General features: G+C 45.6%; 1 protein-coding gene across 2 annotated transcripts in view; it reads right to left on the bottom strand.

Annotated features, from left to right (window-relative positions):
* Nucleotides 1–11,733, bottom strand: part of LOC147893029 (GTP-binding protein OBGC, chloroplastic-like) — a 51,884-nt gene extending 40,151 nt beyond the window's left edge. For both annotated transcript variants that reach the window (XR_015542360.1, XM_087387567.1), the window contains exon 1: nt 9,881–11,733. Coding sequence is in view for 1 of the 2 variants with exons in the window: in XM_087387567.1 (XP_087243693.1) it covers nt 9,881–11,661 (1,781 nt within the window). In the remaining variant the exon portion in view is untranslated. The remainder of the gene's footprint in view (nt 1–9,880) is intronic.
* Between the last annotated feature and the right edge of the window lie 739 nt (nt 11,734–12,472).

The following is a 12,472-nucleotide window of genomic DNA, read 5'->3' on the forward strand; positions in this document are numbered from 1 at the left end:
AAAGCGACTACCCAAGGAGCAGGAGGTTGAGACAGAGGAGCATTTCATCTTCAGGTGTCCTGTGTACTATGAGATCCGAGGACGTTTCCACTGCCTCTTGAAGGATAGTTACCGGATTTTGGCATGTTTCCTCTCCTACCCAAACCAGCGGTGTTTGGCAGGTTTCATTCATGAGGCACTTAGACACCGTGAGAGGATACTTCGAGCACGGAGACAGGAGCAGACTTCTTCCTCGGTTGATCCCTCTCACAGCTCTATCACGGAGTTCTTCAGCTAGATCACATGGACCCCCACGAGATGAGGCCTCGACACAACCGTGACCGAGAGCCTGTGACCCGACAGCTCAGACAACGGGTCGACACACCATCACACTCAGGGACATCCCCTCCTTTAGAGTCGGAACCCGACCGACAAGGGTCACAGCAGCCCTAGTCAGACGCAGAGCTACGACCAAGAGACGTGCCAGGACCGCACCTCTAAGTGGCCAACAGCATTCTATTGCCGACTTCATGCCTCCACTGCCCCATCCATCGTGATATCTTGCTACTGATGATGATGATGATGATGATATTGATGACGATGCTGAGACTGATTTATAGTCGACCATCAACATGACTATGTTGTACTTAGGACTTAGTACTGTTATTCTGCATTTTTGCATTTTGCATTGATATGGATGCTCGTTTAGTAGCTCCACTACCACAGCTTGTTGTGTCAGTATTTTCACAGTCTCATAGACCCATCGGTCTTTCGAAGACTTCAATAAACTTTCTTTCTTTCTTTCTTTCTTTCTTTCTCTCACTGCTTGCTGCACATAAAAAATCCAATCCTGTTGCCCAAGGATGGGTTGTTTTGAGTCTTCTTGTTGGTAATTCCGTGCATAAGGAGAGGGTGTCATCGCTGCAACTGTAGAGTACCGATTCCTGATGGAGGTTGAAGTAGTTGAGGGGGACTTGGAGGAGAGGGTAGCCCAGTTGGTTGTCTGTTGAACCCCCTAGCTGAACCTAACCCCAAGGTTGGGTTGGGGGTTTAACCCAACTCGGGCTTAGGGTTAGTGTGTTTGATGCTGGCTGAGGCGAAGGGCTGACGAGCGGCGGGCTGCTAACAGGCTGATGGGCAAATGATGGGCGACAGGTTGTATGGACGGAGAAGTACGGACAGAGAGGTACGGACGGGGCTGTACGGACGGGAGAGGTGCGGACAAGGGAGAGAGAGAGAGAGGGGAGGGGGGGGGGGGGGGACGACTAGTGCATGGTGGAGCGCACAGACTACAGTTGGCACTACTCCAAGAAAGTGGAAGGGCTTTAAGAAAGCCTTCTACAAACCGTTTATGCCCAAGCAATTCAAAGACCATGTCCTTGTCACTTGGGACAGCTTGCATATGGGTGCAGGAGATACAATAGAGACCTACAACCAGAAATTTTGGGATGCATTTTTGCAAATCACTCCCTTCAAGAAGATCTCAAAGAAGACCCTAACAAAAAAGTACAGGTCTGGTCTCACGCCAAAAATTCAAGCTGTGGTTAATACCCAACAGCAACATAAGGGCATACAGGATATCATGCATGCACCCATTGCAGCGAGCTTAATGTATATGAAGGATCCCACCACAGTGCCTTCTCTTTATGCCGGGACAGCAGAGAAGAAGCCAGCCACACCTCAATCAGAGAAAAAGGAGTTTCCAAAGGCTCAGAAGAGGGAATTCCAACCTCAGAAGCGGAGGGGAAACCAAGTACCAGAAGACTTCACAGTTTTCCCCTGAGCAGATAGCCATTTTTGGCAAAGAGGCAAAATGTTTCAGGTGTGGAAAGGAAGGGCACGTGGCTGCCCAATGCCCCGAGAAACCTTCGGATTCTAGGGAGTAGAGAAAGCCACCAGGACAGCAAAAGCCGATGGCAAGAGGAATTCCGGACATTTTGGGCCGAGTAACAAATCCAAAGGAAAGAGAGTTGCTACTCTCTTGGGGCAAGATCAGAGACTAGCAAGCACTTATTTTGTTTGATCCCGGGGCTACAAATAACTTCATATCAGAGAATTTAGCCCTAAGGTTGGGGATAAAGATGGAGGAGTTGGGCAGGGCTTTGGATGCTAACCAAATGTTCTATGGGAACCCTATGCCAGTTACTCCCCTCATAGGGAAGCTCCGTCTTCATGTACAACATCATGTTGACCAGGAAGACTTCTTCATCTCTCCACTAAAGCATCACGATGTGGTCTTGGGTATGCCTTGGTTCCATCACAAGGCAGTGAAGTTAACTCTTCCTGAGAGAGTGCTTGAATTTGTACATAGAGGTTAAACGCAGTGTGTCATTGCCAGGAATAGAGGGGAGACTATCCCATTGTATCAAATATTTCAGTTGGAAAAGCAATAAAGTCTGCAGTTTCAACGTACATAGTTTTTATAAAGAAAGAGATGTTGAAATGCATGCTGAAATGAGTGAGGCAGATCAGAATAAATTTCAGTTTCTTGTAAACCTTAAAGATAGTTTTTCTGACGCTTTGCCAGGGGAGTTACCCCTGAGAGACCTGAAGATCATGGTATAGAACTCATTCCTGGTAGTGAGCCACCAAACAAGCCCCCATACAGAGTTAATGTAACTCAGTGAGAAGAAATTATGGCCCAAGTGCAAGACTTGTTGGCCAAGGGGCTGATTCAGCCCAGTTCCTCCCCATTTTGCTCCCCTGTACTGCTTGTACAGAAGAAAGATGGTTCATTTCGTATGTGCGTCGACTATCTCGCACTGAACAAAATGACCATCAAGAACAGATTCCCAATTCCGCGCATCGATGATGTGTTGGACCAGTTAAATGGGGCTTCAGTTTTCAGCAGGATAGACTTAAACACTGGTTATCACCAAGTGAGGACACAGCCTTAGGATGTGCACAAGACAACGTTTTGCACTACTTTTGGGCTGTATTAGTATCTGGTGATGCCTTTTGAGTTAACAAATGTCCCAGATACTTTCAATAGAATCATGGATCGTATCTTCTGACCTTATAGACAGTTCACAGGAACCTTCCTCGATGACATCATTGTCTTCTCCAAGTCTGAAGAAGAGCACAAGGAACATCTTGCTACAGTTTTCCAAGAGCTGTGAAATCACCAACTCTATGCAAACAGCAAGAAGAGCAAATTCTTTCTAGAAGAGATCCATTATTTGAGGCATATAATATCCAAAGATGGATACGGATGAATCCGACAAAGATCCAAGCCATTCAAGAATGGCTAGAGCTAAAGACTATACATGAAGTCCGTAGTTTCCTAGGCCCGTGTTCTTACTACAAAATATTTATCAAGCATTTCGCGGACATAACCGCTCCGCTTCACGACCTTACGAAGAAAAATGCAGCTTTCAGATGGCAGCACACAGCACACAAGCTGCCATGTGGGCAGCTATCCAGACAAGGCCAATGGGCTAACAAGAAGAGTACTTGGCAAGCCGTGGAGCTCCTGATAGTGAAAGCAGTACGGAGCAAACACGTGGACATCAGGGACCTGCAGCAGCCTAATTGCGCAGGGTTTCCAGCAAGAACAGATGGCCCATGAATACGGAAGGGTACGGGAGTGCCTACGTGGCTGTACAGGCTTGGTAAAGGCCTGGCAGGAGGCAAGGATGCTGCAACAGGAAGGTGCCTGCATGAAGAAAGATGCAAGGCATATGGCAATGGCTATGGGCAGGTGAGAGCCCTGCAATAGGCACTAGATCTGAGGCAGTAGGGCCCTGACCAATGGCACAATGCCACATGACAGGTCGGCCCTGCAAATGGCCTTGAAGGGGCCTAGTTTTGTGAGCCCATGGGGGGGCTCTGGGTCGGCCAGTAGACCCCACAATGGGTCGGTTTTCAGGGAAGGCCTCAGGCCTCATTTATCATCCAGCCTTGCAGCTTTTGGAGGAGCAGCAAGGAGCAGTATATACACTACCCTTGGGCCTCTACACAAGACGTGAAGGAGAGAGGTGTTGCTGCAGACTTAGCTCCAGGGAGAGGCTGAACCTAGACTGTCTTCCAGGGCAGAAGGTTGCTGAGATCATTCTAGACAAAAAGTATGGAGATGCTCGAGGTGGAGCACGCGGGCTGGAGTCTAGAGATAACCGGCAGATAGGAGAAGGACCTTGTGGTAAGATCAAAGGCCCACGCCATTGGTGGCTCTCTCTTTTGTAATGTGTCCATAGCTTTGGATGGGAATATGTTATTTTGGTGGTTTCTTTATCTGGCTGGTTGATTGTCTATTGATGAGTCTGCACATCTATCTGATGCACACTAAGTTAAGAAGTCTATGATTCCACACCCCCCACCACACTATGTGAGCTCCTGGGCTATTCTATCAATCTTCCGATGTGCGTACCCTCTATTGGTTGATTTCTAACAAAGTGGATGGATGAAGACATGTCTAATCATCCATGGCTTTTGGATATGTACAAGGAAGCTGTTCCATTGAGGTCAACTGAATAGAAGTGAAGGGGATGTCACCAAGTTATAAATACTCCAAAGTCAAAGTTCCAATTGACCATTTACTGATCATAATCAATGAGTTCTTCATTTATTTAATTATGTTCAAAATATTTGTTTGGTCAAAGTATTGACTTCAGTCAAAGATGCTTAACTCCCGTTAAGTAAGCCTAACCCTGGTAAGGAAGACTTGGCTTCGGCCAAGATGGTTAATTATGGTTAACCAAAGAACCAAGGCACTGACTTTGGTCAAAGAGTGTTGACTTTGGTCAACGAGACTTGGCTTACACCAAGAGGGTTAACTTCAATTAACCAAGATGTGCCAACCTTGGTTGGAGAGACTTGGCCATAATTAAGGCTTCGACTGATGGTCAAGCCCCTTAATTACGACCAAGAGGGTTGACCTCGGTCAACAAAAGAAGTTGTTTAATATATATGTGCACATGTTTACTTGGTGGGGACACCCACATAGACTAGATTAGTCTAGAATTGATTTGCATGCAAAAGCGCTAACGATTAATGGGTGCTATAGCTGTGTGCGCTTTAATTAATGGTTGCAAGTTCTAAGAGGGGTTGATTGCCCAAGTGCTATAGAGCCCAGTGGATAGCCAGGAGATGTCCATGTGACCGAGGGCTACAAAGACCCTAGAATTTTGCCCTTTGAGGCATGTAACTAAATCTTAGTTAGTTATATTGACACTTGGCATGTTGCCAAAAAGGAATGAGCTGAGAGCGCTTGTAAATGGGATTCACATTTGAATTTTCTGTAACACAGCTAAGCGCTGAACTTTTGTACTCAGTTTTCATTGAATCAATAAAAACCAAGGGCGGGCGGGGGGGGGGGGGGGGGCGGGGGGGGGGGGGGGGGGTCCAGCCCGACAAATTCGTAGTGCTCTGTGTGTGTGTGTGTGTGTGTGAGAGAGAGAGAGAGGGGGGGCGGGGGGAGGGGGAGAGAGGATGAATTCTCAGCAGTAATAGTTCAGCCAGTAGAGGAAAAGAATTCGGGAAAGGGTTTCATTTATGAGTATTCTACATTTTCATCTTCTTGTTAGATCTGTAAATCTCAAATAGTGGATTTCTACCTAGTCATCAATGGATAGTCAGGCTAATGTCAAATGCTGCATGAGCAAGCATTTCCCCTGTGGATCATGCTTTGGAAAGCAGCGCCTTTATGGAAAATATTTCAACACTTGAGACAACAACAGTTAAGCAACCTATGTCCTAAGGTAACAAAGCCATCTAGATGATGTGTGCAGTTTTGTCCACAAGGTGGGCATTTATTTAGCAGAAGACATAACCATAACTAGATCAAAATCCATCTCAATGCAAACCATAGTTCTTAAAAATGGAAACCTAAGAAAGCTAGGGAAACGCTTGATAGCTTTTGGTCAAGACTTCGATAGAGGATGTATGAATGATTCCCATCTAACACAATAGAATTATGTGCATGCCACAAACAACACATGCTAAATTTTCGAGTGTGCACAAACCAAAACCACAACAATCTTCCACAAAGCATACAAAAGCCATTGGATGGCTGGTCAGTGAACTTAGCAATGCTCAGTGAAACGGAAAAATCAAAAGTATTGGACTTTTTGTCGTGGACATGAAAGGATAGTGAAACACACATTTCTGCACCTTCTACTACCTAAATATTGCTCATGTTGTAAAAGCAAAGTGTATTAGGATCACCTGATAAAAAATCAAATTTCGATGGTAACCCTTTGAAACCAAATTGCTGCACATGCCACACTAGTAGATGCTCTATATTCTACATTAGTAAATAATCCTCTATATTCTTCTTCAATAGAGGATAAAACTATTGTTGGTTGCTTCTTTCTATTCCATGACAAGGCCTAAGTTACATTATTTGAATTTGAGGTTTCAAATTACTTAGACAAATCAAACGAATTATACAAAAGGCCCTATTATTCGTTAACATGGCAACATGCCACATCAAACAATTTGGTCCCAAAACACATATGTATATTTCATACAAAATTACATATTTTGTATGAATTACATGTTCAAAACATATATATCTTGCTAAATATATTTTGTATGAAATAATAATTTGCCTACATATTGCCCTTAAGTCATTGCGTCCACCACATTCTTATTGTGAGCATTCTACTGCCTTTTGGTATGGAGACAACAAGTGTGTCGGAATGAGCTTGTTGAGCAATAGCCCAAGCAAAAATGATCTTAAAGAAATTTCTGCAAAGGATTTGGTTTGTGACCGCATAGCCCTTTACTTTGGCCATTAAAAGAAACTTTTACTGAAGGAACCTCTTTTATCAAAAGAAATTATGCATCCCTCCACCCTTTAGACAAACTGTAATGGAAGAAATATACCAACCACCATATATGGGACATAAGGGAGTGACTGTCACTTTACAAGTGATAGCAAGATAATTTCATTGGCCTACAATAAGAAAAGATGTGGCTAAGTTTGTAGCCGAATGCATCACTTGTCAAAAGATCAAGAGTTACAAAGGAAACACTCCTGAACTGCTAATGCCTTTGCCTATTCCTACGCAACCCTGGGAACAAATATCCATGGATTTCATAACAGGTTTTCCTACTACAGCGAATCAAAATGATATGATATGGACGATAGTAGATCACTTTAGTAAGCAAGCTTATTTCATCCCATGCAAGAAGACTTTAACAGCTCAGCAAGCTACAAACACTTAGAGAACCCTTTTCTTTCTCAACTTAAGGCATTTAGAAGCTTTATTATACTTTGAAACTAAAAACACTTGGAAATCTCTTTCCTTAACACTCAAAAAAGCTTTTCTTTGCCCACTAGACTTTTAGAAACCTTTATTATAGTTTCTATAGTAACAAAAATAAAAAAATTGAATTGAAATGAAACACCAATTGGAATAACTATTATCTCCAATAACTAGAAACTTAAAACACTTAGAAACCCTTGAAACATTTAGAAACTTTTATTGTACTTTGAAACACAAAAGCCCAAATTCCTTAACCTTGTATTGAAACTAAACACTTATAAAAGGTATTTTCTCAGCCTAATAGAACCTTTTCAAAACTTTTACTATAGTTAGTCAAGCTAATGGTATCATCCAAAATCCCCTGCCTCCCACAAGTTTTTTCTCTCTCATGTAGCACCTCAGCACATCAAAATCTAGTTAATTGTATATCTCTATCTGGCCATCGTATTCGGGACTGAAAGGACATGGAAAATGACAACTTCATATGGAAATTGTCCAACAAGGCTCACTATAAATGATTGGTGAACTTGGTGTCCCTGCCTCATGCAATAGCACGTGGCACCCCACAGACTAGGTGCCAATGCTTGAGAGAAAACCATGTGGTGCCCTTTGCATCAATGGTTCCTTTGCAAGGACTTAACATACTTATTTGACCGGTCGACAATGGTAAGGCACATGATATTCCCGGTTCATTTTGCCGCTAGCAGCACGCTGACAAAGTCCAAGCTCATCAGCTTGAACGGCTGGTCTAGAATTTCAAGAGGCATAAGGACTCCTGCCTGCTTGCTATGAGGCACGTTTACATTCTCGAAAATGTTGCACTTGAAGATGTAGCTGAACACATCTGCAGCAAATAAAACCGTCGTTCGATCTCTCCCATGGTACCCTGCATGCCTCAGTGGCCACCCTACTTTTGAATAATGCAGATCATGAAGTATCATATGCCTGTATTGAGGAAGGACCCACAGACGCCTTTTGAAAAACAACCACCTGTCGTGCACCACCGTGTACTCAAACGGACTATCATCAATCATCGCTCAGAGCCAATAGTTACCAAAACTCCGTGGTGTTGTGGAACTCATTCTGCATGTCAGAGAGCATCAATCAAAACTTCTGCCACAAGCATCCACTACCGTGTTCTCCTTGCCTGGGATATGCTCAATCATCCCACCGTACTGCTGAAAGAACTGGCTCCAAGGCATCGGTCTCTTGGTCTAATGGGTTGCTGGCATGGCTTGTAAGCAAGTCAAAGGACTAGTGGTCTGTCTTGACAGTGAACTCATGGCTCTAGCTTTCTTAGGTTTCCTTTCTTAAGAACTATGGTTTGCATTGAGATGGGTTTTGAACTAGTTATGGCTATGTCTTCTGCTAAATAAACGCCCACCTTGTGGACAAAACAGCACATCATCATCTGGATGGCTTTGTTACCTAAGGACATAGGTTGGTTAAACTTAGGATATAGGTTGCTTAACTGTTGTTGTCTTAGTCTTGAAATATTTTCCATAAAGGCAAACTCTGCTTTCCAAAACATGATCCACAGTGGAAATGCTTGCTCATGCAGCATTTGACGTTAACCTAACTATGCGTGGTTGACCAGAAAGAAATCCACTACTGAGATTTACAGATTGAACAACAAAATGGAAATGGAGAACACTGATACACAAAAGGAATGAACTTTTGATCAAAGGTTGCTGCAGTCTTTGCCATATCTACAATAATGCCCAAAAGATGTGCCTGGTTTGAGACGTGCCCTAGATTTGCTCCATGTGGAAGAGGAGGGAGGAGACCTTTGTGCTTCACTTTGAATGTCCGTCCCTCTGCAACGCCTGCCTGTCCTGAGTTTCCCTTTTGGGTGTTGCCTACTGACAGATCAGCTTAACTGTTGGATAGGCCAACGAGGACTGACTATGTTTGACCCCCATGGATGTTTTGCACTCCTCTTTAATAATATCACAGATCCTTTCAGTTGCATCAAGGAACCAGTGGTTATCTGGTCCTAATGTAATCAGATAGCATGGTTCATTTGGTGCTCCTTCACGTTGAGCAGGTCTACATGAAAGCTTTACATGCATACGCAGGGCCTGCTTGACCTGCTCCACCCGCCCCTTGCTTGTTGCTCCCTACTGCCTGGCCTGCCTTTTGCTTCTCCCTTTCTCCTTTGCCCCGGCCTCCCTGCCTCCCATGCATGGCTGTTCATAACCCTCCTGCACGTGTATCGATTACGGGCTTTGTCAAAGCCACAGTATAAGGACATTCTGGTTTTTCCAGGACCATGGAGCAGTATAAGGAGGACCTTTGCCAAGTGATGGGGTTCCTCAAGGCCAACCACTTGTACTTGAATGCCAAGAAGTCAGATTTCTTCTTTCAAGAGGTCCATTATCTTTGGCAATGCCTCAGGTGTTCGGTTGGACCCAGCCATGGTCCTAGAGAGACGCTTGATAGCTTCGGGTCAAGACTATGATAGACAAGGTATGAATGACTCCCGTCTAACTCAAACGACAGAAATATGTGCATGCCAAAAACCATACATACAAAATTAGAGTGTGCACAAACCAAAACCACAACAATCTTCCACAAACATGCAAAAGCCATTGGGTGGCTGGTCACTTTGAACTTATCAACGCTCAGTGAAACGACAGATTCAAAAAGTATTAGACTTTTTGTCGTGGAAATGAGAGGATAGTGAAACACACATTTCTGCACCTTCTTCACCATTTTCTGCAAGTTGAGGTGTGTTGTTTCGTCCTGTTCGGAATGCTGCATTGCCTCGACCACCCCGACCCCCTGGGAGTAGCAATTCTCGTTCACCTGGCCTTATCAGTTCGAGCAAAACTTCTCCAGAGCCTGCGACACCGTCTCCAGCCTCTCGGACTACCGTGCCTAAAGGCACTTTTACAGTGCAATCAAGACCAGCTGCTCCATCCTGGCATTTACCCTGTCCATGGCTGCCTCTACCTGCTCGGAAGTGTACACTCTTTCGGAAGGAAAGAAGTGAATTAATGGAGGCATCTGCTTCGAGATAGAGGTTTCCTCCCCTACCACCACTACCCCCAGAGGGGCCACCAAAAGGCACATACTTCTCTCTCCTAAACGCCACAACACCATTGCCCCCATTGCCGGCCTTGACATAGACCTTCGCTCTGTCGAAGCAGCGCATCACTGCTGGAACTCCCCTTTTTTGTGGGTTCTCATCGACGTTTCCTGTCTTGCTCCCTCTCCTCTCACGCCTTTCCTCTGCTTCAATCTCCTTCGTTATTCGAGCAATGAATGCATCTTCATCCTCATCATCGTCTTGTATTTCACTCCCCCCATCCGACTCTTCACTATGTGAGGTTTCGCCACGATCCTGTATTTCTCCAATTTCCTGTGAGACATCCCCTGTCGAATGATTCCCTACAGTTGGAACAGCATCCCCCAAAATGGGGACTGCTTTTGAAGACGAGCCCTTTCCAGAAGATGTTCTGATCTGCCGACCATTAACGCTAAGGTCGTTGTTAGAAATCTTTACCTTCCTTGCACGTTTTTCTGCTTCGAGCTGTGCAAGTTCCGCCTCTGCTTCGCGGAGAACCTCCGCCTCTTCTGCTTCTGTCATAGGGGGCAAGTCTCCCTCCCAATACTCGAATTGATCTTCTTCTTCTTCGGAATCATCCTCCTCCTCTTCGGCGAGATGACCATCGAGCACAAAATCATCTTCTTCTTCGGAATTCACTTCCTCCTCCTCTTCGTCCTCTTCTTCGGTGCCATAAGCATTGGGCGCTGCCCCTTTGCTTGCTGTTCCTCCTAGTTGTTGGGAAAAAGCATTGCTGACCCGCTTCTTGTTCAAAGCTTTCTTTTCGAGTTCAGCGAGCTCCATCTCGGCTTCACGAAGAAGTTCCGCCTCTTCTTCTTCCGTCATGGGGCCCAAATCTCCTTCCCAATATTCGAACCGGTCCTCTCCTTCTTCTTCTTCTTCCTCTTCTTTTCCATTCATTTCCACCCACTCGAAGTCTTCCTCCTCATTGTCTATCCCCTCTTCAGCATTATCTTCCTTTCCAATCTGCTGTGCGTCAGAAAGTGCAGCCTGTCTAAAGTCGGCGGTACCATTGCTGGCTATCTGAAATCGCGCCAATGGGTCTCCGTCCTGCTGCAAATTAGAATCCGGAACGTTCCAGGATGACTGGCGCATTCTCTCTTGGGCAATCTGCAACGCCAGCCGCTGCCTCTGCTGCAATCCAGGATCGTCGTCATCGAGGCGAGGTTGAAGGGCAGTGAGGGTGGAAGCTCCGGCACCGATGCCGAGGAGGAACTCCTCGTCGGGTAGCTTGGTTTTGCTGTGTTTGGAAGGGGGGAGGGACTTGGGTTTGGCAGCAGATTTTTTGATGCGTTTACTGCAGGTGATGGGGAGGCAGCGAGGAGAGGGAAGGGACGGGCGGGAAGGAGCTGAAGGAAGCGAGAAGAGGGGGGTGGGAGAAGGCAGCGCCATCGCCATAGCCATAGCTCAGACAAAGCCTCTCTCCTAACATGGGTTTAAAGCTCATCCTCTGGTTTCAAACTTTCAAAATCCCAAACTTCCAAGACCATACATACCATACACTCTACTTATGTGCACATATATACTCTATACTCTAATTATATGCACATGATTCGTTGGCCCAACTTCTAAGAGCACCTTCCTCCGCTTGGGTGCTCCGGCTTCCCTGTGTCATGCCTGGAGCTAGCACACCTAGCTGCCGAACAGCCCACCGCCCCACATGTCAGCGTGTTGTGTGGACTTGACACAGGGTAGCATGACCTAGGTGCTCTTTTAGCCCAGCAGCCCAATGTTGCTGGTTGCAGATCGTGATTTTCCCCCAAGGCTAGACTAGTAGGCAAATGTTGAGTCTAGCCGACAGTAAATGCAGTCCAACACCATGGGACGGGAAAGCAAGGTGATAGTGGGGCTACAATAGCCCCCCACTGGCCGACGCGAGGAGCTGCTCTAAGGCAGGCTTCAAACCAGTCCAACACCCATGATCACGAAAAGGAAAGGATGAATGGCTGGAACATGTGGTCATTCACACCACCCGGCAGCATTGTCAGGCTGCACTAAAGTGTCAAGGATGCGTGATTGGCTTGGTGGTTGAGGGAAATCTTCTAGGCGATACGTTGTGGGTTCAAGCCCCATTCGTAGCATTTCACGATAGTCTTTTTGCACTCGGCCATGGGCTGGGCGGCCTCCATATGCCGCCCAGTATTTTCCTATGCCAGTGGCCGGGACCACTTTTTTTATTGGGCCACCTCAAATAACTACCCTTCACTTGAATTTC

The sequence above is a fragment of the Dipteris shenzhenensis genome, chromosome 16 (genome assembly GCF_047967505.1).
Source record: "Dipteris shenzhenensis isolate YYH24624 ecotype China chromosome 16, Dip_SZ_1.0, whole genome shotgun sequence".
Classification (NCBI taxonomy): Eukaryota; Viridiplantae; Streptophyta; class Polypodiopsida; order Gleicheniales; family Dipteridaceae; genus Dipteris; species Dipteris shenzhenensis.